This window comes from Rhamphochromis longiceps, linkage group LG3, assembly GCF_057381845.1.
Source record: "Rhamphochromis longiceps isolate RC_006_pf linkage group LG3, R_longiceps_female_GT1.1, whole genome shotgun sequence".
Taxonomy (NCBI): domain Eukaryota; kingdom Metazoa; phylum Chordata; class Actinopteri; order Cichliformes; family Cichlidae; genus Rhamphochromis; species Rhamphochromis longiceps.
The window spans coordinates 5,484,850-5,511,718 of NC_140559.1; the positions used below are offsets into that span (position 1 = coordinate 5,484,850).

Here is a 26,869-nt window from a genome sequence, read left to right on the forward strand (position 1 = left end):
ATATAATCTGTGGAGTATTACTCACAACTGCATGTTGGTCTGGCTCAACAGGAGGCTGCACCAGATGCAGTACACCACCACCATCAACTGATAGAATATGAGGTTTATACAGGTCACTTATAACTTACAAGGGACCAAATGGCAATTAACAAACATACCAATCACCTTACACTTCATTGTCATTATGCTCTCAAAGACAACCAAGACTGAGGGAAGGCAAAATCAGTAGGAAAATAACTTCACTACAAAATAATTCATTATGGTAAAGAGTTTATCAAATGAATGAGTAGCACTGCAAAGGTGACTGTGAAGAAAGGATGTATGCACATCATGTATTATTTTGGATTTACCCCTTATGTAGGCACTTGTGTCTTGCGGGGTTATTGACTCAGAGGATGTCCCCGCAGAGATGCCTTCGGCCACAGGGCGCCCACTGTTTTGGCTGAGGGCAACTGCTCAGCCTCTGTGAGTGGTGGTGGTGGAGGACCCCCACCTGTTTTTCGGGCCTCCGCTTTTTTTCTGTTGGCTATAACGGGTCACATTTGAGCATACAGAGTAAGCAAATATGTACTTGTAATGTGCTCAGATAATTTCAATAAGTGCTTACAGAAAGAAAATTAATGTAGCCTCTAACTGCAATTGATTTACATGGGACAAACAGACCAAGCACTATGGCTCATAATACAATTACACCTTACCTGTTTGGACTATATTTTTATATTTCATTTTTACTTGCTGCCAGGAACGTTTGGGGCCTGTTGGGTTGCACCTGCGCTCACATCACGTCACAAAATAAAATGTATAAAATAACAAATAAAATAACATATGATAAAATAACGTGTTAAATGGGTGGAAATCCCTAGATCAATGCTTAGATTAACACTCACGCATTGACTCTGTCGGCTATGTTTTGCCATGCATGCTCCCTTTCTTTTGCAGCTGTGGCTGTGTTACTTTTTTCCGCGGAATTTGCATGTTATCGGCATATGCTGCCATCAGAATTTCGGCCTCAAGCGCTGTGAAATACATTGACCGCGCCTTCTTTCCCTCCGTCTCCATGGTGACTCGCTTAATCTGTGCTCCGCTTATCAGGGCTTTATGTATCCTCGTCCGCGCGCTTCACTTGGGGTTAAAGCAACTCCGCGTTGACTGAACTAATTGTTATCAGCCTTTCTGAAACCGAATATTCCGAGTTGGACAGTTCGGGGTTACTCAACCCTGCGTATCGTTTTTCACTCTGAGTTTTCTAAACCGGCTTCCTGAAACAGGGCCCTGTTCTTTTGTAAACTTCATCTGTTTGTATGTTGTATACTCATTGTGTTTCAATAAAGTTCGATTTAAAAAAGGTACGTTCTAAACGAAGCTTCAGACGTCACTGATCACGTGACTCTGGCCAAACGAATCAAGCCTCGACACGGTGCTTCTGAAGCAGCGCGTTGATCTTTCTGACACACGCACCGGAGCGTCAGCTTCAAGCGGACCATCACTACGTCTCACATCTAAAGGTGTCAAGGTAACTTTGAACTGAGTTCAGTCAATCTGGAGTTTTTCCAAGTTTTCTGTTGCTCTCTGTGAGAGAAGAGCGTTAAAGGCGGGGCTCTCCAGAGTCCAGCAAAACAGGAAACCACAGCTGGGTGTGTGTAAGTGTGCAAACCAATAGAATGCATCGTGGTGGGGGGGGGCATCACGGGCAAGAAAAAAATGAAATAATCGGTCGTACCCATGCTTCCCCGACGTCATGCCAGCGCATATTGGGAAATTCGTAGGCACCGATCGGTTTTCTATCAGCCATTTGCTGGGAGTAAGGGCGCCCTCCGTTTGCGAGGTGCGCCTGCTGCTGGCGGCACAGGGAGGAGAGGGCAGGGCGGCGGGGAGTCTCTGGCTGGCTGGAGCGGCATCTAATAACCAACTCGCAAAACAAAATAAAAACAACAAACAGATATTATGATACAGACTTATAATCTGCACCCATGTTTTTTCTAAATTCTATAAAGTGAGCGCGAGAGCCCTCGGTGCGCCTGCGCGCTGCTGAAGTCAAAGTAAACTTTATTGTCATCTCCGCTACAGACAGTCCAGCATATAGAGAGACGAGACGACGAGGCTGCAGTTACAGCGGTGCAAGTAAACAAACAATAAATATAAGAAGAGTAAGAAAATAAATCTACACTTTAGGACTCGGGGTAAAGGATCAATAACAATTTAAATTTATAATTTACAGTTTGATGATTTAAAGTCTCACACAACCCGTCAAAAGGGGCGGGGCCGGCTGCTTCCAAGTAGAGCACATTTCATTTATAATGATGTAAATCCAAGCCCATCATGGATTCACGATCTGAATCCTGGGTTGTGTGAAATCCCAGAAATCAACCTTAGACAAAGTGAATCTGTGAACTAAGGTGTAGGTCTGTTAGGCAGGGCTGTGCAGAGAGGTTTAAAGGGGCGGGTGCTCAAAGTTAAAAAGGGGCACATTGAACCAGGCTGAATAACAACAACACACTTTCATCAAGAGTCTAATATGGGCAACAAGGCAAAGCAAACGTAGCCGATGCTTTACCTGATGGGTACAATGTTGCTGTTGAGGGGTTGCTGTGGATAGTGCTGGAGGGCAGGCAGGGCTGGACTGGGACAAAAAATCGGCCCGGGCATTTTGACTGGAGACCGGCCCACCAAAAATGTGACGTCATTCATGGATAAAACCGCAAAGGATTCTGGGAACTTTTGGCAAGCGGTACTAGCGCATGCAGGCTTTCAATTGAACTCAGTTACACAGCGATAAAAAGAAACACAAAAAATGGCAAGAAGCTGCTGTATTATTAACTGCAATAGCCGGTGTTGTGCCAAAAAGTGATTGTCTGCCAAAAACTGATTTCCGGTATTTGCAAAGAAACTGATTGCTCGTATTTAAATTGCTATAAATAACTTGTTGGGCTATAATATGTGAAACATATGTCAAATGCATCCCTCATGGATGACATAAAGTCATACTGAGCTACAAACAACATTAGTGTAACAAGGTGGAAGCCGCAATCAGTCTTTGGCAGTGACTTTTATATAACCTTTATTTATGCCGTAAAAAAAATCTAATTAACATTAAAAATGTATTTTGTAAGAAGTAGTTGGACAGCAGAAATGGCTCAAATATTACAATTATTTTTCCACTACTAATTAATTACCGTTGAGCTCAAAGGTTATATTAATACACGGTTAACGAATGTGTATTTATGACGACGATTTGTGAGACGAACAAAGGTAAACTTACCTTTGTTCGTACGATGGTCTTTCGGTGCATTTCAAGGTCCTGTACCCATCCGTCGGTAAACTGTACCTGGGCTTGTTGCAGTGACCTGAAGTTACTAAACTTCATGAGTGTATGCACTCACTCCAAGAACCGTATAATTATAAATCTGAGCGTGGTGAAAGTTGGGCAGCACGCTAACGTCTTTTGTCCCTCTGTGTGCTCGTAAGGGTCTGACCCTTTCACTCCTTTGATTTTTCCTCGTATCTTTTCTTTGTCTTTTCGTCGAGTCTGTCTTTGTACGGACCGGCATTGTTCTCCGTCGTTTTGTACATACCTTTTTTGTGCGGCAAAGAAAAAACAAGAAGGTATTGGAACCAGAGAATGAACGTTTTGTGGTGCTGCAATTGCAAATGCTTGTATTTGATGCGGTACTTGGATTGTTTTGCCAGGAGTTCCCGGCATGCAATGCGCAAAGTCACGTGGTCTGTCAATCGCTATAGGAAAAACCATAAAGCCTTTGCATGAAAACAACTGCTTTGATGTACACTGCCTTGTTGGTATATATGTATCAATCTAATAAAGTTAAACCTACACCATTCTCCCTATTCGGGATTTTAAACAGTACATAGCGGAAACAAAAAGACTGCTTGGTAGAGTTAACCTCCTGAACTATCTACAACACATGGTAGAAACCTGAAATTAAGACCAAGAACACTAGAGGTGAGACATGATCATTAATTAATATTAAAATTAATAAATGACAGATTTAGAGATATTTTCATAAAGTATTTATTTACCAAAACAATAGAAAACAGCATGGTAGCACAATATATTTTGTTAACACAGCAACCTTTAAATATGAAAGGAGACAGAGAAAGAAAGGTGAGAAAGAAGAATAAGAATAACACTTAATTGAGTTTTTGATGGCATTTTACACACAGTACTAATACAGTATCTAGAAAATATGGGAAAATACTGGCATCATATACAGTACTTACTTCTGAAGAAATTATATGGGACCCTGAAAAACAGGACACAAGTGAAAGGACAAAGAACTGTGAATGGCAATTGATGGACTTGCTCAGATGATCACAGTACTGGCATCTTTATTCCAGAAAGGAATTAGAGAAATCATATACACTAGTACTTACGTTGATGAACTTAAAAAGTTGAATGGTCTCGAACCTCTTAAACAAACAATGTATGATCAGACCCTGACAAACAGGACAGAAAGGAATAAAGATTAGATGAATATTAAAATCTATAAAGGACAGATTATGATTGAATTGTATCACCAAAGACTATTCACTCATCAATAAAAGGTCACCTACAACACTTCCACAGCAGCAACACTGAACATATCTTAAGACATGGAAACCTTTATGAAGTGAAAGGACAGACAGTGAAGGTTGAGAAAGAATTGTACTTAATAGATTTTTACAGACGATGACAGTACTGGTATGCTTACTCTAGAAAAATGGTTGAATCATATTCCATATAGTACTTACTTAAAATGAACACACTTCAGTCCTCCTAAAATGACTGACAGCATCTGAAATGAAACAATGACAGATTAAGACTGTAAGAATATATGTTTATAAATGCCTAATACTCCAATCTCATATTTATTCTATCTATTAAGATGGACAAATTCTAAGCATTTACCAATCACTTGACTTGTTTGAAGTGAAGGTAGATACTAAATGTATTCATTTAGGCAATAACAATAAAGCTGAATTTAATATTAACAATAGATAATTAGGAATGTTTTGCTCATTTTTATTTCACCTCACCAGGTTACAAAAGGAGCTTTCTCAGCAGGTCACTCTTCTCAGCTACCCTGTCAATGACCATGTCAGAGTCCAATGACATGAGAATGTCCTTTTCAGTGGCCATCAGCATAAACATCTCCAGCTTGTTTGCAGACAGGCTGCTTCGGAGTCTGCTTTTAATGAACTTGAGTGTAGAGAACGTTCTTTCACAGGCAAAATGAGTGAGGGAGAGGGTCAGCAGGTACTTGTATGCCAGCCCAAGGAGACGATAGGCATCAGACAGCATATTGAACCGCCTGAGTATTTGATAGCAGCACAGTGGGCAATTTTTGCAAGAACCACAGCTTTCGGTCACAATTTCACTTTCTTCGTCCCATTCTTCAGATCTGTCCTTTGCTGTTCTGGTCGTGTACTCATCTACATGTGATGTCTTAAGCCTTTCCCACTGTTCAGCAAAACGTTTCAGTTCTGACTGAAGGTTATTAACTGTAGCCCTGCTGTCAAATTTAAGTAGACAGGCTCTGAGGTTCTGAAATGCATTACTTGGAAGAGAAACTGTTCTGACCTGGCTAAACTTCCTGGGGTCCAACCATGCCAAATCGGCAAGAAGAGGGCCATGTATGACAAATCGTCTGTGGATTGCTTCAATAACTGTGTCCAGGATGATGTTGTGCACTTTCACCTCATATGATTTCTCAGCATTGATTTGCAACTCATCTTCAGGCATCTCTCCGGCCATGCCTTTTCTCCTTTTGGCTCTCTTTTTAGGTAGTTCAGCCTCCACTTCCATGTCTGTGTTGTTCTCCCTCTCCTCTAGTTTTTGATTTGTCTGTTTCACAAATGTGTCTGCAGCTGTCTTCACAGTTGGAAAGTCCCTGGCAATACTTTTGAGGCCATCTTGTGTGGCAGTCACCATATGATGGGCAGAGAGAATGTCCATCCCCTTTGACTGGAGGTACTTTGACAGAGGAGTTGTTTGCTCAAACACTCTAAGAAATATCTGTGCTGTTAACACAGTTTCATGCTTCAAGAGACGCTCTTTAAAGCCTCGTGCTTTGGCACAAACAGCTGGCTTTTCTTTTCCCCTCTTTTCAATGGCTTCCATCGTCAGCACTACATCAACGAAGAGGCCATCATCTGGTTTTCCAAAATGTCCAAAGATTTTCTGGAGGGCATCATGCTTGGCCCACCACCGTGTCTCACCTATTGGACTGAGGCGTCTGTGTCTTGTGTTTTCGGTTTGTTTCTCCCACAGATTAACCCTGTGATAGGACTCCTTGATGAACACAGCTATGTCATTAAGTAAATTAAAGAGTGATCCACTTTCAATGACACTTTGTGTTGTGTCAGCAATCACAAGATTAAGTATGTGTGCATAGCACCACACATGCACATGAGTTGGAGACTGGGCAGTCATAAGTGCTGAAAAGCCTTTGTACTGGCCCTGCATATTTGAAGCACCATCTGTTGCATTCCCAATGCACATGGCCTTGTCTAGATTCAGATGCTCTAAAACTCCGGAAAGCAAGTTTACAAAGTACTGCCCCGTGGATGCTTCGCACCTCACTATGGAGACAAGCCTCTCCTGCACAGACTCAGTAACATACCTGATGATTACTGAACACTGATCATAACCTGTGATGTCTTGGGTTGTGTCTAGCTGAACAGAAAACATCCCAGCTTTCTGGACATCACTGGCGATGCTCTCTTGAAGGAGATGGCCAAGTGCATCAATCACTGAGTTGACAGTTGTTTTGGAGAGTAGGGTGATGAGAGATCCTCTACCTCTTGATCCACTGGTCTGATGCAACTTCTTGCTTTTTTCAATGCAGTCATTCAAATGTTCTCCAAGGCACATATCATACTTGCCTAATAACACAATCAGTTCCAGAAAGTTACCATGATCGATGGTGTTATCACCTAAAGTGTATGCAGCCTCATTCTCCACATGCCTATAGCTGAGTCCCCTCTTCCCAAGTACTTTGATCACATCCACCATACGCTCTAAAACTTGCCGTCTCTTTTTCACTTGTGCTCTGTGAGCTGACAACTGACTGCCAGCAAACAAGCTCCTGATGTTGCCTTTTGAGCACCTTAAGAAAAAAGCTTCAGCACAGGTCTGGTGTGTATTGCTCTTTTCATGCTCCTCTGTGCGCAGATGTATATGTCGCCAGTCACTCATGCCTGTTATAAATGTGCTGGTGTCAGTCAGCCTTGCAAATGCCAGACACACAAAGCAGAACAATAAATGGCGTTCTTTGCAATAAGTAAGCCACTTCCTGTTGGTGCCATCTTTACAGCTGAACACCCTCATCACAACTGCACTGCTACTGTTCTGCTGTGGGTGGTAATCTAAGAAGGCCTGTAATATGGCAGGTTCAGGGCGAGCAAAGTAATCGATGCCCTGGCTCTCACTCTCTTGCTCTTCCATCTCTCTCTCTTGCTCCATCTCTCTCTCTTGCTCTTCCATCTCTCTCTCTCCTGCTCTTCCATCTCTCTCTCCTGCTTTTCCATCTCTCTCTCTTGCTCTTCCATCTCTCTCTCTCCTGCTCTTCCATCTCTCTCTCTCCTGCTCTTCCATCTCTCTCTCTCTCTTGCTCTTCCATCTCTCTCTCTCTTGCTCTTCCATCTCTCTCTCCTGTTTTTCCATCTCTCTCTCTTGCTCTTCCATCTCTCTCTCTCTTGCTCTTCCATCTCTCTCTCTTGCTCTTCCATCTCTCTCTCTTGCTCTTCCATCTCTCTCTCTCCTGCTCTTCCATCTCTCTCTCTTGCTCTTCCATCTCTCTCTCTCTTGCTCTTCCATCTCTCTCTCTCTTGCTCCATCTCTCTCTCTTGCTCCATCTCTCTCTCTTGAGCTTCCATCTCTCTCTCTTGCTCTTCCATCTCTCTCTCTTGCTCTTCCATCTCTCTCTCTCCTGCTCTTCCATCTCTCTCTCTTGCTCTTCCATCTCTCTCTCTCTTGCTCTTCCATCTCTCTCTCTCTTGCTCTTCCATCTCTCTCTCTCCTGCTCTTCCATCTCTCTCTCTTGCTCTTCCATCTCTCTCTCTCTTGCTCTTCCATCTCTCTCTCTCTTGCTCCATCTCTCTCTCTTGCTCTTCCATCTCTCTCTCTCTTGCTCTTCCATCTATCTCTCTCTTGCTCTTCCATCTCTCTCTCTTGCCCTTCCATCTCTCTCTCTTGCTCTTCCATCTCTCTCTCTCCTGCTCTTCCATCTCTCTCTCTTGCCCTTCCATCTCTCTCTCTTGCTCTTCCATCTCTCTCTCTCTTGCTCTTCCATCTCTCTCTCTCTTGCTCCATCTCTCTCTCTTGCTCCATCTCTCTCTCTTGCTCTTCCATCTCTCTCTCTTGCTCTTCCATCTCTCTCTCTTGCTCTTCCATCTCTCTCTCTCCTGCTCTTCCATCTCTCTCTTGCCCTTCCATCTCTCTCTCCTGCTCTTCCATCTCTCTCTCCTGCTCTTCCATCTCTCTCTCTCCTGCTCTTCCATCTCTCTCTCTTGCCCTTCCATCTCTCTCTCTTGCTCTTCCATCTCTCTCTCTTGCTCTTCCATCTCTCTCTCTCTCTTGCTCTTCCATCTCTCTCTCTCTCTTGCTCTTCCATCTCTCTCTCTTGCTCTTCCATCTCTCTCTCTTGCTCTTCCATCTCTCTCTGCTGCTCTTCCATCTCTCTCTGCTGCTCTTCTGTCTCCTCTGTCACAGACTTCTCCACTTTTGATGATAAATCAGCTGGTGCAACATGGATTGGCACAATTTGTTAAGACTTTGAGAAGTTTGAGAAACTAACCTTAAGCATAAAATAAAATTTACTATCAGTAACTTCATAGCACCCGCCCAGCAGTATATAAACTCTGTCATGCTAGTTACGCTGTACGAGTTATTCTAAGCGACTGTATAAAGTCACCACAACGAAAACAAACTACAACTAAAATTAGTTTATATCTGACACAGATAGACAGCAGGTCATAACTTCTTACCTGAAGTTCAGTTCCTCTGCCACTATGACCGGCGGCCGCCTCGGGTCTCTCCTCCTCCTGCCTCCCTTTTCCTTCATCCACCTGCTGGCCTCCACCACTTGCTGATCTTGCTAAATCTATGGAAGCTATGCCATAGCTACCACCAAACAATTCAGTAATTTTCACACATTTGGCAGCGTCTGCCTGAAGGGCTTGTTTCTTTTTGGCCCTAATTTTTTCGGCACCTCCTTTCCTTTTTTTGTTCTCCATTTTCTTTAGTTCATCTATAAGATTGCTAAACATGGGGGAGGGTGCATCCGACCTCCTCGGCTGTAATTGGTCCAGCCCAGAGTCGATCATGACCAATTGGCCAATCCAACACCTTTCATTGTTTATACCCTTCCCAAAAAAAACCCAAAACAAAACAAAAAAAAACGGTCGGCCCATAAAAACAAAAAATCGCCAGCGGCCCACCGGGCAAGTGCCCGGTATGCCCGATGGCCAGTCCAGCTATGAGGGCAGGGCTGTGTTGGTCTGAGACTGTAGACATTAAAAAGTCCACAGGAGAGATGGTAGCTGATTAAACAAGTGTCATGAGATAATAACAAAATGCAAAGATTGGTGACAGCACTTGGAACCATAAGGCAACAAAAAACTGTGAGAAATAATTTAGGCTCTGCCTGTGAATCACTCTTTGCTTCTCTTCTTCCTTCCATCCCATCATTTCATATATCACTCTGCACTTGCTGTCTATGTGAGAACAAGGCACAACTTGCTATTGCAATAAACTATAATCTAATTATCCACACCTAACAACTCCAGCACTTAATCTATAATAAAATGATGACAGAAAAATGTTATAGCCCTGCCTTTAGTAGCCTCACACAGCTCCTGCTGTTTCCTCCTCATGTCCTTACCAGCCATGTCTGCACAATGTTATATCATGAGTAATATTTTTTTTAAAAATCCATCTAAATAAAACACACACATGCACACACAGTGACACTTTAGACCTTCTTCAGAATACTGTATATACTATGGGCATCATGGTGCTGATCCAGAATCCTTACATTATTATTTATTACGAGAGCTACAATAATAAAGCAAAGAGGAGGGGGAAGTAATAAATATGAAATAATGTATTTATGATGATTCCATGTGTTTCACTATCCACTCTGTGCAGGGCAAAGCTTATTACATGTTTAAACTGTAGAGATACAATCATTTTACTGCTGTAACATCCAAATTTTGTCTCATTTAAAATATAAATCTAATATAATCTGCTTCTTAATGTATGTTCTTTAAAATACAGCTTGTGTGTTTAATATATTATAATTATAATAATGCATAATTATGGGGACATGCATATTAGATCGTTTTTAGTGAAATATAATCCCTCCAGAAAGGCAGGAAAAGCCCGGAAACTTACTTTAAAACTAAATATGTTCCCTAAAACGGTGACAGAGCTACAGACCCATGACAGCCTTACACAGGTAGCCAGCAGCTGTGACCAGCACTACCTGTGCAGTTAATAAAAGGACAGGTAATGTTTGTCGCGCTGTTGCACACACAGCACGCACGTTTGTTTCAGTTCGTCAGTAGCAACAAGACAACTTACCAACGTGGACGTAATAAGCTAATACTCCTGGGTGCTACACACTACAGTGTGCGCTGTACACCTACTTACTGGTTTTGTCGCATCAGTCTGTGTCTCTGAGTTAACTTGTGTTTCTCCTACAGCTCCGGACCGCAACAAATGCGCGTGCTCTTTGTGAGCTCGTTCCCGGCTCGTAACCAGCGCGTTCTGCCGTCAAGGGCGATCATTGGTTAAATGTGATCATGTGACTGATGCAAGCCAGATCCTTTTATTTAGCAAAACTGTGATTAATAGTTAAATATTATTGTTGAGGGGCACAGACAGGACTCCGCACGCACACACACACACACACACACACACACACATTAAAAAAAAATAATAATAATTAAAAAAAAAAAAGTTGCCTCAACAGAAGGGCACCTTGGGCACCATCAGGAAAGGGGCGGGTGCTCAAGCCCCTCTAGCCCCCCCCCCCCCCCCCCCCCCCCTCTGTACGTTCCTGCTGTTAGGTTAATTGTGCTGATCCTCGGGTTGGGGGATTTGTGTTTGTACTGGAGCGCAAAATTCAAACCAATGGAAGATGGACAACAAAAGTTCAAAGCCATCAGGTGCTCAGGTTAGAAAAAAGAGAAAAGATGCAGGTAAGCAGACGTGTGATTGGATAATGGCAGGTCATCCTGAACCAATCAGACTAAACTCCAAACAATACATTATGTTACAGATTTTAATATTAATTAGTCATTGTTACTTGTTGATTTGTCCTTTTCTCATTGTGTGACGAATTATGACGACTGTTTGGTAGCTGTTATTGTCTCTCTCTCTCTCTTCATGTGTGTTTCTCTGGTGAAACAATAGTTTTGTGTTAATGTTAGGGCTGCACGATTTTGCATAAAATGAGAATCACGATTTTTTGGCTTAGAATTGAGATCATGATTCTCTCATAACAACAAATAAACATAAAAACAACAAATGTCTCACGTTTTGTTGTTGCAGCAAAATGTTGTCCTGCTTGAAATTCCGTCTCCACCGTTGCTCGACGCTGCGTATACAGAGCAGGTAGTGCAACAATAGAAAAATAGTTGCGGGACGGCACTGTGTAGCGTTTGTCTAGGGTGTTGATCGTTTTCCTAAATCCCTCGTTTTGCACAGTGTTGATGGAGCCATATTGTAGGAGCCATATTGTCAATCCTCAAGGGTTGACGTACGCACGATGTAGTTATAAAACAGGGTTTATTCTGGTCTTGGCAACCCGTGAGAACTGCTCACGGACAAAACAATAAAACAAAAACATCACATCAAAATGCGCTCTTGTACGTAGTGTCAATCAATCAAAAAAAATCCTTAATTACAGAAAATAAACCATTTAAAATACACAAACCTCGTGAGCTGACATCCAGGAGGTGCTAAATAGAGCTTTATGGCCTTATTGCCTTATCTTCCATCTTCTTCGTCAATTATTTTCACTCTTTAAACAATATTTTCTCCATGTGTGGAGCTAACTGTGAGTTGCAGCATGCAGACACCATGTGTGCTAGCAAAAGAAAAGTGGCTGGGTGGAGACCCAAACAGCAAAGCTGTACCCTACACAGTTCACCACCAGAGGGTGCAAAGGAACAAAATCCAGACATACAGCTTAACAAATATCAAATGCAACAAACATCAAATGCAAAAGACCGTTACACTCCCACCAATCACTTGTGATTAAAAAGAATAAAGTATTGCCTATGAACTAATGAACGGCTTTTGAATGAACTATCGTGAATTATCCTTTAAGCAGAGTGCGGTGGAGAATCGTCTTCCGCTTCCATCAGAATGACTGTCTTCTGAATGGGTCTTTCCAGGTGCACAGGTTTGGAGTTACGTTTTCCTGCTCTATCCAGGGTTGGATCACTCAGCAGCAATTTCACCTTCCTCACTTTTCCATCCTTTCCAGGATACACTTCAATGATCCTTGCCAACTTCCACTGGTTGCGTGGAGTTATCTCATCCTTCAGGAGGACAACATCATTGATCTTAGCATTTCTGTGCTCTTTGGTCCACTTCTGTCTTCCTTGAAGATTTAACAAATACTCCTTTTTCCACCTTGTCCAGAAAGTGTTGGCAAGTAGTTGAACACGACGCCACCTCTTACGGAGATAAAGATCTTCTTTCACAAACCTTCCTGGAGGTGGAGAGATGATTGTGGACTTCATGGTTAGTATGTGATTCGGTGTTAAAGGTTCTGGGTTTGATGGATCACATAGTTGGTCAGTAGTCAATGGTCTGCTATTAATCACTGCCATGACTTCATACAGGAATGTCCTCAGAGAGGAGCTGTCGAGTTGTTTGGCTGATTGTTCCAGAATGGACATGAGAACACTTCTTATGGTGCGAATTTGTCTTTCCCAGACACAACCCATATGACTAGATGCTGGGGTGTACATGAGAAACTCACAGTCCAGTTTCCCTAGCTTGGCTTGATCCATTTCCTTAAATGCTCCAATAAACTCATTTCTAGTGCCGACAAAATTCGTGCCTTGATCACATCTTATCTGACGAACTGTACCTCTGATGGCCATGAATGCACGTAATGAGTTGATGAGGGAATCTGTAGAGAGATCGTCAAGCATTTCAAGATGCACTGCTCTGGAGCACATGCAAGTGATTAGCAAGCCATAACGCTTTAGCTCCTTGCGGCCTTCTTTGACATAAAAAGGACCAAAGCAGTCCATCCCACAGTAGGTGAATGGCGGTGTGGTCTCCATCCGATCCTCTGGGAGGTCTGCCATCTTCTGCTGCTCTGTGCGCCTTCTGAACCTTCTGCATTTTACACATTTATAGATGTAAGATGACACGATCTTGCTGCATCCAAGAATCCAGAATCCGTTAGCTCGAAGTTTGAGCAAAGGCTGTTTCTTGAACCATCTTTATGATTGTTTTTTTTTTTTTTTTTTTTTTTTTTTTTCTTTTGGCCTGTCCCGTTTGGCTCTTTTGCCCTCAGAATTGTTGTCTAAAGGCAAAGAAAGATGCCCAACGGATTTACTTTACCAAACTGACCATCCCAGCCTTGCCGTAATGGTCCATTTGATTCACCTTTTATTGTTTATTTTATTTTCACTTACTGAATACGGGACAGACTTGACTGGGGGAAAGAAGGGGAGAAAGAAAGAGGGAAAGAGAAACAGCTGAGAAGAGGGACGGGGGAGAAGGGCAAAAGACAAAAACCAACAGAACGGGCAGAGAAAAAAAAATGCATATATCAATCACCTGGATCACCTGCTGAGAAAGAAAAAAGAAAGCAAGCAGAAGAGAACAAGAGTAATAGAATAAACAACATCACAATGATATATGGGAATATGACAGTAAATACTAAATGTTAAACATTATTGTGCAGCACATAAGATCAACAGAACACAGTGTGCTTTGAGGTAGGAGCCAAAAAGGGTGTAGTTTGTGGGTGTGATCACCCGTGTGTACACCTGTGAGCATGGACGCGCTTGTTTTTTGTTTTTTTAAAAGGTTCCTTCATGTAATAATCTGCTAGAGGGTGTGGGGGGGCCACAGCCCCGTCCTCCAGGGCTTGAAGCAGGTGTGGAGGAGATCAAAACTCCAGACATCCAGAGGCCCCCAGAACACAAGAGACCAAGGAAGACCAACAGAGGGGCAGCTGCGCCACTGTCCCGGAAAGAGCTGAGGAGAGTCCCAGATGAGGGCTCACTCAGCAGCCGCGGAGCAGAAGCCAGGGGGAGTTGCAGTGACGCGCCCGTGAGCTCCGCCGGCAGCCAGCTGCGCCTGAGTGACCGAGCCCCAGGCCGAGAGGCCGGGGGCACCCCACCTCCGAAGTGGCCCGAGCGAGCCCCAGGCTCCAGGCCCCGATAAGCGGCCGCCAAGGAGTGAGCCGGTGTGTACCTGGACGCCCATCCCCGGACACAAAGAACCACCAACGCACCGATGTCTGAGGGGGTCCGCCACTGGCAGGGGAAGTGGTGGTAGGGGGAGATAGGCCTCCAAACCATCTTTATGATTGTTAACTCTGCTTCCTTTCTCTCTTGTTACACTACTGATGTCGTGTGATCTACTCTTGTGATCCTTTGCTTCTTTCACATAGCGCTTGAGTCTAGCAACTGCCTTAATCATCCTCGACCAGTCGGAAAACTTGTGTAAGCGATCTAACAGTGACCTTTGTTCCTCCCCTTGTATCTTGTGGACTTGAACCTTCTTAACCTCCGGGTCACTGGTTGATAACTCTCCCACCTTAATTTCCCCACTGGGTATGATCTTCTGCCAAAGGAGGTCTGGGCCTTTGAACCAGTTTGATGCTACAAGTTGTTCTGCTGTGAGACCTCTTGAGGCGTGGTCTGCCGGATTATCTTCGGAAGTTACATACCTCCATTGGGTTGAATCTGTGCTTTGTTTGATGCGTTCCACTCGGTTTGCAACAAACACATGAAATCTTCTGGCTTCATTGCTGACATATCCGAGTACCACCTTCGAGTCAGTCCAATACCTTTCTTCTGAAATTTCCATTTCCAATTCCTTTTTCAGCATGTCACCAGTGCGCACAGCAACAACGGCCGCCGACAACTCAAGCCGAGGTATAGTTGTGACTTTGGTTGGTGGAACTCTTGATCTTCCCATCACCAATGAGCAGTGGACTTCACCAGTTGTGCTTACTGCTCTGAGGTAAGTGCACATTCCATATCCAGATGCACTTGCATCAGAAAAATGATGAAGTTCGTAGTGCTGTGCCTTGAAGGTCGAAGGAATGTAGCATCTGTGAACCTTTACGTCTGCAAGGTTTCCCAGGTCACGCAACCAATACTCCCACTGAGGTCGAAGTCTGTCAGGTAAGTTATCATCCTGGCTGAGTTTATCTCGACACATTTGTTGCAAAATCTGCTTTCCCAGCAGAATGAAAGGTGACACAAACCCAAGTGGATCGAACACAGAGGCGACTGTGGCCAATACTCCTCTTCTGGTGAGTGGTTTGTCCTTAACAACTACTCTGAACTGAAATTGATCTGATGCCACACACCATTGTACGCCAAGTGCTCTTTCCATGTGTACTTCACCGAGTGCCATATCTAGCTCTTTGGGAGCTGCAGCGCATTCTTCTTTCGGAAGCGAAGCTAGAACTTTGGTGCTGTTTGAGATGAACTTGTGCAACCGAAGTTTGCCCATGCTGCAGAGTTTGCGTGCTTCATTAACCAGCTGTATTGCCTGATCTTCAGTGTCAACACTTGCTAGTCCGTCATCAACATAGAAGTTGGTTTTGATGAACTTGATGGTTTCTTCATTAAAACTTCCTTCCCCTTCAGCTGCAAGATGCTTGAGGCCATAGTTGGCACAACCTGGAGAAGATGCTGCTCCAAATAGGTGTACCTTCATCCTGTAGACAGTGAATGGAGTTTCATGGTCACCGTTCTCCCACCACAAGAACCGTAGGTAATCTTGGTCACAAGCATGCACATGGAATTGGTGGAACATGCGTTCGATGTCACACATGAAAGCCACTGGGCCTCTTCGGAAGCGACACAAGACTCCGAGCAAGGTGTTTGTTAGCTCTGGACCAGTGAGGAGATGGTCATTTAAGGAAGCGCCTTGGAACTTGGCAGAGGCATCAAAGACGACACGAATCTTTCCGGGTTTTTGTGGATGATACACACCATGATGTGGGATGTACCAAACTGGTGTCTTGTCAATGTCTTGCTCTGTGACCTTTTCAGCATCTCCATGGGCTAAGATGTCATTCATGAATTTCTTATAGTCCATGTAGTACTGCTTGTTACTCTTGAGCCTTTTTTCTAAACATTTGAGGTGATGAATAGCACATACCTTGTTGTTTGGCAGGTTCGGCCTTTCACTCTTAAATGGGAGTGGCATTTCAAAATGACCATCCTCCTTGTGCCTAATGCCGGCCTTCATCTTTGTTAAAAATTTGAGATCTTCTTGAGAGACCTTTGTGTCTTCTGGTGCTTTCTCAACAAAGTCAGACTTCAACATCTTTAGGACCTCTGTGGGAGAGATCATTTCCTTTATTTGAGTTCTGTAGACATAGTGAACCTTGTTGGTGAGATTTAAAGAGGGATTAATGTCAGGCACCACTTCCTTCACAATGACTTGGTGACTTATTCTGAAGGCGTCTCCATAATCGAGACATGGATTGCCATAACCCACAATACTCCATCCCAGATCAGTTCTTTGCACAAACGGCTGATTTTCCTTTCCAGACACAACCTCACAAGGAACAAGTGCTTGGGGGCAGTTGTACCCAATCAGCAGACCAACATCACAGCTTTGTAGTGGAGCGATCTCACTTGCAATGCAGTCAAGATGAGACCATGCCTTAGCTGTTGCAGGCGATGGAATGTGATCTCGGTTTGCGGGAATAAAGTCTCTGGCATACGTCACTGGTAGGGAAATGGTCTTATTTGAGTAGAACCCTCTGACTTGTAGACCTGAGAACTTGCGACAGGACACAACTGTGTTTCTTGAAGACATAGTAGTGAGCTTTAGCTGAGTCGATTCACCTTTGATATGCAGAGCTTGTGCCGTTTCTTCAAGAATAAAGGTCGTATCGCTCTGTGTATCAAGGAGCGCGTACACAAGAATTTCATGCGCTGGCTCACCTTTGGTTGACACCCATACTGGAATAATGGAAGATGTGTGAGTGTCGTCAACATTCTGTGTGACTCTGTTAGAAGTCGCTTCACTTGTTGTTGGTGTGACACTGTTGTCTTGTGAGACATCTGCGTCCGTTTGTCTTGTCCTGTCACTGTTCTTGTGTGGATTTCTCCTTGTTCTGTCTTCCTTCGTGCGATTGTCATGAAGACATGTTGGATGTCTTTTATTACATGTGTCACAGGTTTCTCTCCCTTCGCAATCCTTGGAGCGATGACCAGAGTTCAGACAGCCAAAACATAACTTCTTGTCTTGAACAAACTTTAGTCTCTCAACAATGCTCTCATTTATGAACCTTCTACACTTAAGTAGGCTGTGACTCGACCTTTCACAGTACACACAACTAGCACTAACAGTCCTTTCATTTGAGTTAGTTGCTAGCACCTTTGCTCCATTGCCTCTGTTCCTTGTTGTTTTTGCCCCTTCAGTTTCACTTGGCTTCAGAGCAAAGAGAGATGTTATGGGATTACAGGCAATTTTGGCTTCCCGTGAGATGAAATCTACGAATTGGCTGAAGCTTGGAAAGGTGTGAGTCTCTTCTTGCACTTCTGTAACCTTTCTGTTCCACCTTGAAGTAAGCCAATCTGGAAGTTTTGCGAGCATTTTTTGGTTTTCATTGCAGTCATTGAGCACTTCAAGCCCCTTCATTTGCGACATGGCTGTCTTACAGCAGCAAAGGAAGTCAGCAAATGCTTGAAGTTCCATACTGCCTTTAGAGCTTATCTTAGGCCATGCGTCAAGTTTGTCTCTGAAGGCCTTTGCTACGAGGAAGGGATTTCCATACCTCTCTATGAGAACTGTCCATGCTGCATAGTATGCAGACTCTGTGCTAAGCGGGAAGTAGCCTTCTATTGCCTTCCTTGCAGGTCCACTTACATATTTCCTCAGATAATAAGTCTTCTCTTCAGTTGGTATATTTTTCCTGTCAATCAGAGTCTGAAAGGAAATTTTCCAATCATTATATCTGATAGGGTCGCCACTGAATATTGTTGGCTCTGGTACCGGAAGACGACTTGCATTAAGAGACACTGCAAATGCTTTGACCAGATCTTCTGTGTTCACCTCTTGGTGCGGTGTCACATTTCGTGGCGAGGAACACCGTTTCATATGCTGGTCATTGTTTTCAGACTTGACTTCATTTTTATCAGATCTGTGGTGAAGTAGGTTGTATATTTCTTCATCTGAACATTCACTTTGTTCATACACTCGCTGTCGAGCCTTTGCTGCATTCAGCTTTTTTACAGTCTCAAGTCGCTCTACTTCTCTGCGCTTAGCTTCTAGAGCCTTTTGTCTTTGTGCTATTTCTGCTTCTTGCCTTTCAATTTCCTTCATATGGATTTCTTGTTCAAGCAGAACTTGGAGAGCAGCCTCATTTGCTGCAACTTCAGCAGCTGCATCTTGTCTTTTAGCCGAGAGCCAGCTGGAGTGTCTAGAGGAAACCCTCGAATGAGAAGAGCGCTTAGTGTGGTGTGACTTAACACTCATCCTGTCTGAGGCTTCTAACTTAGGCATAGACTCAGTCTCCTTCCATTTTTCATCCCTTTGACTTTTCACATCTGAGGCTACGTATTTAGATGAAGACTCAGTGTCCTTCCAAAGTTCTTCATCTCTTTGAACCTCCGCATTACTTGGGCTTGGACACTTTCTTACAGATTCGATAATTGTCTTTGTTATGGCTTCACACGTATCCATCCTTCGTCTTGTGTCACTATCTGGAGATTCAATACGTCTCAAGTCATCATAGGCTGCATTCACATCCTTAGAAGCACTCAAAACCTTGGAAACATGTTCTTGTAGCAGATCCTTTGAGCATTGACCATCTATAGCTCCTTTGGCATTCTTAATGACAACCTTCCACTTCTCATAGCGCACACTGAAACGATGTGCAGCCTTCTTTATGTGCTCACCGTACAGTTCTTTGCCCTTTTCCGTCAATGTACGGACTCGTTGGCTCTGTCGTGCTCTTTGTGAGGTAGTAGAAACATCATCAGCTGTGCCTTCAACTGCTTGTAGTTGCTCATCTGCAGAAAGTTGTTCCACATCACCCTTTTCACTGACTTCTGGATTAGCCTCAAACTCTGCCATTGTTGGAGGGGTTTGGGTTTTTTGTGTATCTTACTTAGCCTTAATGTAAAGGTGCAGCAGCTTAAATTTGATTTGTTAGTTGAGGAGCAAATGAATATTAATCTTCATTTACTGTTACAACTTTAAAGCACAGTAATTACTATTACTCCTTAAACATCACTTAACATGTATACTTAACTCACATTACATCTCTTCTCCAAGCCAGTAATACTGTTTCTTACAGCAACTGCTGAAGCCCACCATATGCACGATGCACAGGTTACTCATCACAACATTAACTTAACACTGTATGAATATCAGTCACTTGAACAGCAGAAATGTAAACAATGAGAAGGAAAGAAAAAAGAAGAAATATTTCAGTCCTTTGTTTATTTATAAAAGGAAACTTATCTTAATTAATTTTACAGTCCTTTTCCTTTTTATTTCTCTTTCTTGTGGTTAATTATATTGAGTCCTTTAACTGAGGCAACACTTATTTTCGGGGCACCTGAATTTCCTGCGGGGCTGCGTCCTTCATCTACCCGTGCAGAGCGGAGTTCTCACTGTAGCACCCTCAAGGATTGACGTACGCACGATGTAGTTATAAAACAGGGTTTATTCTGGTCTTGGCAACCCGTGAGAACTGCTCACGGACAAAACAATAAAACAAAAACATCACATCAAAATGCGCTCTTGTACATAGTGTCAATCAATCAAAAAAATCCTTAATTACAGAAAATAAACCATTTAAAATACACAAACCTCGTGAGCTGACATCCAGGAAGTGCTAAATAGAGCTTTATGGCCTTATTGCCTTATCTTCCATCTTCTTCGTCAATTATTTTCACTCTTTAAACAATATTTTCTCCATGTGTGGAGCTAACTGAGAGTTGCAGCATGCAGACACCATGTGCGCTAGCAAAAGAAAAGTTGCTGGGTGGAGACCCAAACAGCAAAGCTGTACCCTGCACAGTTCACCACCAGAGGGCGCAAAGGAACAAAATCCAGACATACAGCTTAACAAATATCAAATGCAACAAACATCAAATGCAAAAGACCGTTACACATATCTTTGGTCAGGTGATAAGTGATAGCCTCCGTGATGTCTTTGTGCCTGCGGGAGTTTGACGTGTATAGGGAAGCGCTGTATAAGGTTCCCGTTATTGATGTTTGGGTGGTTGACCCGGACGGATTTTCTCCTGTCACTTTCTCGTCATCCCTGACGTGCTCTCCGTTGTTTTTTCCCTGCTAATTTTAGCATCACACGGCACAGCTTCTGTATCACGTGGTATAAGGCTCCGCCCTTGTCATTTGTTGAGTAGGAAGAGTGAGCGCTTGTTTTCATGCAGAGTACGTCCCGGATCAAAATGTGAAGTTTTACAAATCACCACTTCTTTAGTTAATATCATTTCAGTCTCAGACAATCTCGTTTCTTTTACAGAGGTTGAATGCACCTTCTGCGGATGGCGGTACCACACAGTGTGCGTGGACTTCCCCTGCACAGAAGGCAACTACAAATGCTGTGAATGCTAAATAAACAGAAACAAATGATCCCTGTTGTCTTTGCTTGATGATTGGTTTGAGTCTTGACAATCCACATTGCTGGCGTTGCATCTTTCAATGCCAGCAATGGCAGGTATCAGTGCTCAAACCTTTTGTGTTTGTTTCCAACAAGTTGCCCACCTCGGGAAACAAAAATGTGTTCTTTTACTTGTCAGATGAACATATGAGACACTTTGACTCTTCAGTGCAGTGTGGAGCCTAACAAAGATCTGTTTTGTGTCCCAGCTGATCAGCAGGAGGAGGAGAGTCTGACGGAGCAGCAGAGGAACATTTTCAGCTACTTGGACTCAGCTCAGCCACTACAGAGGAAACAATGAGCTCAACACAGAAGGTGACAGACAGAGCAGGACCATATGACCAAAGATATTTATCACCATATACATCTGAACATTTGCCATAACGATGTATCTGATGATAGAATTGACACCAGACAAAGTACTTTACAGCTGCACAACTTTATTAAAAACCCATCAATGTATTTTCACTGAAACAAGCAGATGTTGTTAATGTGCATTAAAGTTATATAAAAATGTAACAGTGCAAATGCAAATTCCTCGCTGACAGTTTAACCAAAAGGCGTTTCCAGTGGAAACTGGCCGACACATCCTGAGCATAACCATGTATAATATCCACTAAACTTCAGAAGAGGTTATACAGTCGTGGCCAAAAGGTTTGAGAATTGCATAAATATTGGAACCTGGAGAAGTTGCTGCTTAAGTTTTTATAATAGCATTTTGCCTGCACTCCAGAATGTTATGAGGAGTGATCAGATGAACTGCATCGTCCTTCTTTGCCATGAAAACGAACTTAATCCCCAAAAAGCCTTACCACTGCATTTCATTGCTGTCATCAAAGGACCTGCTGAGACCATTTCAGTGATCGTCTTCTTAACTCAGGTGAGAATGTTGGCGAGCACGAGGCTGGAGATCATCATGGCTGTATCCCGATTCAGGTTCTGCAGCTTTAAAGTCCTCAAGGGCCGCGTACTCAAAGACCGCTAAGGCCGAAGTGCGAGGCTCGTAGGCTCGTGAAATGGGACGTCTAGCCTCCGTCGCGCTGCCCAGGTTGCCTAGCAACCATGATACTAACAGCTGGAAACGTTTCATACAGCTTTGTTTGACAGAAATGAAGGAGAACATATTTAGTTCATTTGTTTCTACATGAGCTCTGTGTGATTTGATGAGTATCTGAGGCTGAGACCACAGGACTGTGAAACATGATTGTTGGGCTTCATTTCTGTGCTGAACAGTCGTTTAAGATTAGCTGTAAATAACAATTAGCTGATGTTGTTCATGAGACTAAAGTCATCTCACTGTGGTGATGTAAATATAATATGGCCAATATTATAGTTATTATATTAATCACTTCACTCACAGACAACTATCTGTGACAGTGTGTATACAGATGTATCATATATAAGAGACAAATATTGTTCATTTAATATGTTGGTACTAAATTTGGCTCAATGCTTACATATATGTGTAAAAAGCAAATGTAGGAGCTGTGATAACTGTGTCTGATAGAATGAAGAGTCGACTGATATATGAAATATTCCTTTATTGGGTGAGAAAATCAGACCATGTCATAACTGCTTTAAGTCACACAGAATAGATATCAGAGCCTTAAACAGGCTGACGTCTGCTAAATGGGTCAAACTGGGCAGAAAGTCTACAAACACATAACATCCTTATAGAATATGATGTAACACTATAGATCAACTTAGCTCAGAATATATAAAGCATATAAACAGTTACAGCAATATGATGCAACAAACACAGCAGCTACTGATCCAAAATACTCAAAGCTTCATAGAACTGAAACCAACATTTATTTTAGCTCCATCCTGCTGCTGATACAGACTTTAGGTTTCTGAACATTAAACTTGTTGCTGCCTTTCATAGTGTGTAGCTTGAAGGCCCTGAGTACTTTCTCCCACACTGGAAACACTGGGATGATCACATTATTTGAACATTACCTAATAAGACTGATTCAGCACAGACAGTTATGTTAAACTTTCCTAGCAGTCCTTCACAAACAGGGAACAGTCTGTCTAATCTCTCCATCTGTCAGCTGCTGCTGGCTCTTCCTCCTCCTCTTCCTCACACACTGCTGAGTTTGTCCTGGTGGATCATCAGGGCTGCAAAGCCTCACAGATGATGTGCAGCAGTGGCTCCCTCAGTCTGTCCTCACTCTGGACACTTGCAGTCGTCACACATGGAAATCAAATGTGTGATAAGCTGCAGGATTCAAACACAAGTGTAACTTATAAACACATGTTCATTCTTTTATTCCACAATCAGAGAGAAAGAAACAGAGAGAGAGTGCAGGACAGACAGACAGGTGACAGTCTCAGGTGTACACACTGCTACACAACAGCACCAGAGAAGCAGGATTTAGTGTTTGTGTTATTACGAGTGTAAACAAGAAGAGTTCCAGATGGTGCAGTGGACACATGTGTGACTGCTGTGATTAAAGCATCTTTCTTTCAGCTTAACGAGTGAACCGTCAGCTCGTTCAAACACACGTTAAAGTGCGTTTGGCTCGACACCACCGAACAGAGGCAGCAGTATAACACAGCTAACATTAACAGTGCAGTGAATCCTGCTTGTGCCGTGATGTTCAGGACTGCAAACCGAGCAGCATCACTGACTTTCAGCTTGTTGTGTTTGTGGATATATGACTGACTTTAATTATCCACAAAATCATCACATTCTCTGTCAGATGAAGGTCGACTATTGAACGGCGTATATTTTAAAGGCTTTAAAACCAAGTTAACGCTGAAAGTACAAACATCACTAATGTCACATAACTCTGCCGACAAGGCATAGCTATGGCTATGAAATGCTCTTTGTGTATCACTTCTTCATTATGAAAGATGTCATTAATGCACTAGTAATGTCTCATCTGGAGTATTGTTCAATCATTTGGTCAGCAGCTAATAAGACAGATCTTAACAGACTTCAGTTAGTCCAGAATAAGGCGTCCAGATTAGTGTGAAGATGTTCATACTATACTAATATTGATCAAATGCATAATAACCTTTCTTGGCTTCCTGTACAGGCTAAAATATTCTATGGCTTACTTGTAGTTCTAAAGAAAGCAATTCTGTTAAACACACCACATTTATTCTGCTCAGCTGCAGTATCCAGATGAAATACATCATCATATTACACAGTTTTCAACATACTGCAATTTAGTAAATGCTCGAGTTAAAAGTAACGTTTTGTAAAACTGTTACATTTAGAGCAACTTTTAAGTGGAATAAGTTGCCTTAAAAAATTAGAGAATTATTCAAAACTTCAATGAACACTTAAAAGCCGATTTACAGAGCTTTTAGTTGTTGTAAATATTGTAAGACATGATTTGTTTTTGAAATTTGTGTGATGTGCCTCAATGTTATTGATATTATTATTATTGATTGCTTATATTTGAACAATTGTGAAACCTCACTGTGGATGTAAGAGTGAAATTATGTGGATATCTTGAATCCACTTTATTGTGTAATATTTTATGTGAGTATTTGACGGAAGACGAGCAACATCTGTTGTGGAAGCTAACGGGGTTCCTTTAGAATAAACCAACATAGGATTTATTATCACTGAATAATTCTGTATAAATCTATACAAATTATAGAAATATGTAATAGGAAACAACAAAATAATCTAAATTATAAAATAGTGTGTGTGTGTGTGTGTGTGTGTGTGTGTGTGTGTGTGTGTGTGTGTGTGTGTGTGTGTGTGTGTGTGTGTGCATGATTTTAGTGTTTGAACAGTCATGAATTATCTTTAACAGCAGGTTGGATGTAATGTGTTAGAACTACCAGCAGGTGGGGATAAGAGACCTTTAAGGTGTTTGGTGCCACGCTCCACCTTCAGGTTTAAAACTAGTGTTAATGGAGTTTGAAGGTTCAGTTTGTTCCACGACTGCATTTCACTCACTGCCTCTGTTTGTATCTCTGTCACTGCAGGACCAACATGGAGCCAGAAGTCAGCGCTCTCAGGAGGCCGACAAACCTCACAGAAGAAAGGGAGAGAAAAAACACACCTGTGACGAGTGTGGGAAGGGTTTTACTGTGAGGGCTTCACTAAAACAGCATCAGGTCATCCACACTGGAGAGAGACCGTTCAGCTGTGACTTGTGTGGAAAGTCTTTTTCCTTCAAGGGTTCCCTAAAAAAACACCAACTCATCCACAGTGGAGTTAAAGTATACAGCTGTGATCAGTGTGGCAGAGCTTTTACTCACAGTAGCCACTTACAGAGGCATCTAGTTACCCACTCTGGAATTAAGGCATACAGCTGTGACATCTGTGGAAAAACTTTCAGCCAGAGAGGGTACCGAAATACACACCTACGCATTCACACCAGACATGATGTGTACTGCTGTGAACAGTGTGGCAAAGAGTTTACAACAGACGCACACTTACAACAACACATGTTTACCCACACTGAGGAGAGACCTTATCAATGTGACCTGTGTGAGAAGACTTTTAAATCTCCACATCACCTGAGACAACACCAACAGATCCACACCAGAAAGAGACTCTACAAGTGCAGCTACTGTGAGGTATGTATTTATATTGTTATCTTGTCATTTTAGCCTGACTGTTTGGAACAACTCTGCTCATTAAACTGTGTTAGCATGTTAGCAATTCTACTGCATGGAAAAGCAGCTCTGAGTGATTATTCAGATTTTCCTTTCAGTTATGATTTTAGTATTACTGTAGTATTATGGTGGTAGTATTGTAGTTATTGCAGCCCAGTAAACTGAGTGTGTTAACTGAAACAGTCAAATGTAGTTGGACGTCTGCAGAGATGCTCTTTATTTCAGGCGACGTTCAGGATACAAATGTTGAAGGACTGACTTACACTGTCTTTGTGTCTTTGTTTAGAAGCAGAGCGACACAGATGGATCCAGTTCTCAACCCTGTCATCACTGTGGTGGTGGGAAAGACTTTCATTGTGACCTCTGTGGAAAAACTTTCAGTTGGCAAGCTGCCCTTAAAACACATCAACGTAGACACACTGGAGACAAACTGAAATACTGCAAAGAATGTGGGAGAAGCTTCACCACACCAAGAGATTTAAAACAACATGAACTGATTCACAGTGGGGTTAAAAAGCACCTCTGTGATCAGTGTGGGTCATCCTTCACCACTGAAAGTCAGCTTAAATCACACAAACGAGTCCACACAGGAGAGAAACCACACAAGTGCAGACACTGTGAGAGAAGCTTCTCACAGTCAGGTAATCGTAACATTCATGAACGTGCACACATGGAAGGAAACTACAGCTGTGACCAGTGTGACAAGAGCTTCAGGAATCTCAGTTCATACTCTGCACACAAACGATCCCACGTTACTAATAAACTGTTTCACTGTTACCAATGTGCCCAAACATTCACCTCATTGTCTGCTCTGTGCAAACATCAGCGCCATCACTCAGGGCTGAAATCACTCCCATCACTGGATCACAGTGAATCTGAAGACACAGAAAGATCCTCTGGTTTCTGTGTCAGACTCAAAAAGCTTGAGATCAGGCTCCACAGAGTTCAGATAGAATCATTTAAACTTGTGTTGAACTGAACTGGTTGCTGGGCTGAACTTCTACATAATACAGATCTACATGGGATCTTCTTTTCTGTTGTTTTACTGGGTCAGTTTTGTCCTTTTTTCTCTGTCCTGGTTTTGCTCGTCTGTAAATGATTGAAACTCAGTCAAATAGTTCATTGTTCTCCAGCAAAACGTTTTGGAAACTCATGTTTAACCTTTAAAACTCTGACATGTTTTAGCACACAAGGCTTCATCGGGGAGTTCACTCATGATTGGACCATGAGAACAAAGGTTTTTAGTTCTTTCAAAGAGAGTCTTGGAGATGTTTGATGTTTCTGTTTTTCTGAAACCACCTGAAAGAAAAACTATTTTTCTTGCTTTATGTAGTGTGGAAGTTTTTAATGTTTCTTCATCTGTGATGTTCTTGAATGTGTTCACGTGAAGATGGTACAAATAAACTGTCCTTTCAGCTTTA

The 26,869-nt window shown here is 42.6% G+C and overlaps 2 protein-coding genes, 1 long non-coding RNA gene and 1 pseudogene across 4 annotated transcripts in view; 1 reads left to right on the forward strand and 3 right to left on the reverse strand.

Annotated features, from left to right (window-relative positions):
• The window catches only part of LOC146672633 (uncharacterized), a 59,348-nt gene extending 48,522 nt beyond the window's left edge, over positions 1-10,826 (reverse strand). Inside the window, exon 1 of the mRNA XM_085387997.1 lies at positions 10,649-10,826. The gene's annotated coding sequence lies outside the window, so the exon portion shown is untranslated. The remainder of the gene's footprint in view (positions 1-10,648) is intronic.
• Positions 889-26,869, forward strand: LOC146672634 (uncharacterized). Of its 2 annotated transcripts, XM_085388288.1 has the most exons (5): positions 889-1,513; positions 15,083-15,220; positions 21,071-21,176; positions 24,813-25,409; positions 25,735-26,869. In XM_085388288.1, exons 3-5 carry the CDS (start codon positions 21,159-21,161, stop codon positions 26,425-26,427), a joined length of 1,308 nt encoding a protein of 435 aa, XP_085244414.1. In that variant the 5' UTR covers positions 889-1,513; positions 15,083-15,220; positions 21,071-21,158; the 3' UTR covers positions 26,428-26,869. The 2 variants fall into 2 exon arrangements, with proteins under 2 accessions (XP_085244414.1, XP_085244404.1); XM_085388278.1 differs by lacking the exons at positions 889-1,513; positions 15,083-15,220 and adding an exon at positions 20,179-20,789.
• LOC146672635 (uncharacterized) lies at positions 4,121-5,104 on the reverse strand. Its single transcript, XR_014908330.1, has 3 exons — positions 4,747-5,104; positions 4,390-4,452; positions 4,121-4,259 (listed from the first exon to the last, which is right to left on the reverse strand). It is a non-coding gene; the product is annotated as an uncharacterized LOC146672635 (long non-coding RNA).
• Positions 18,177-19,303, reverse strand: LOC146672636 (uncharacterized; annotated as a pseudogene).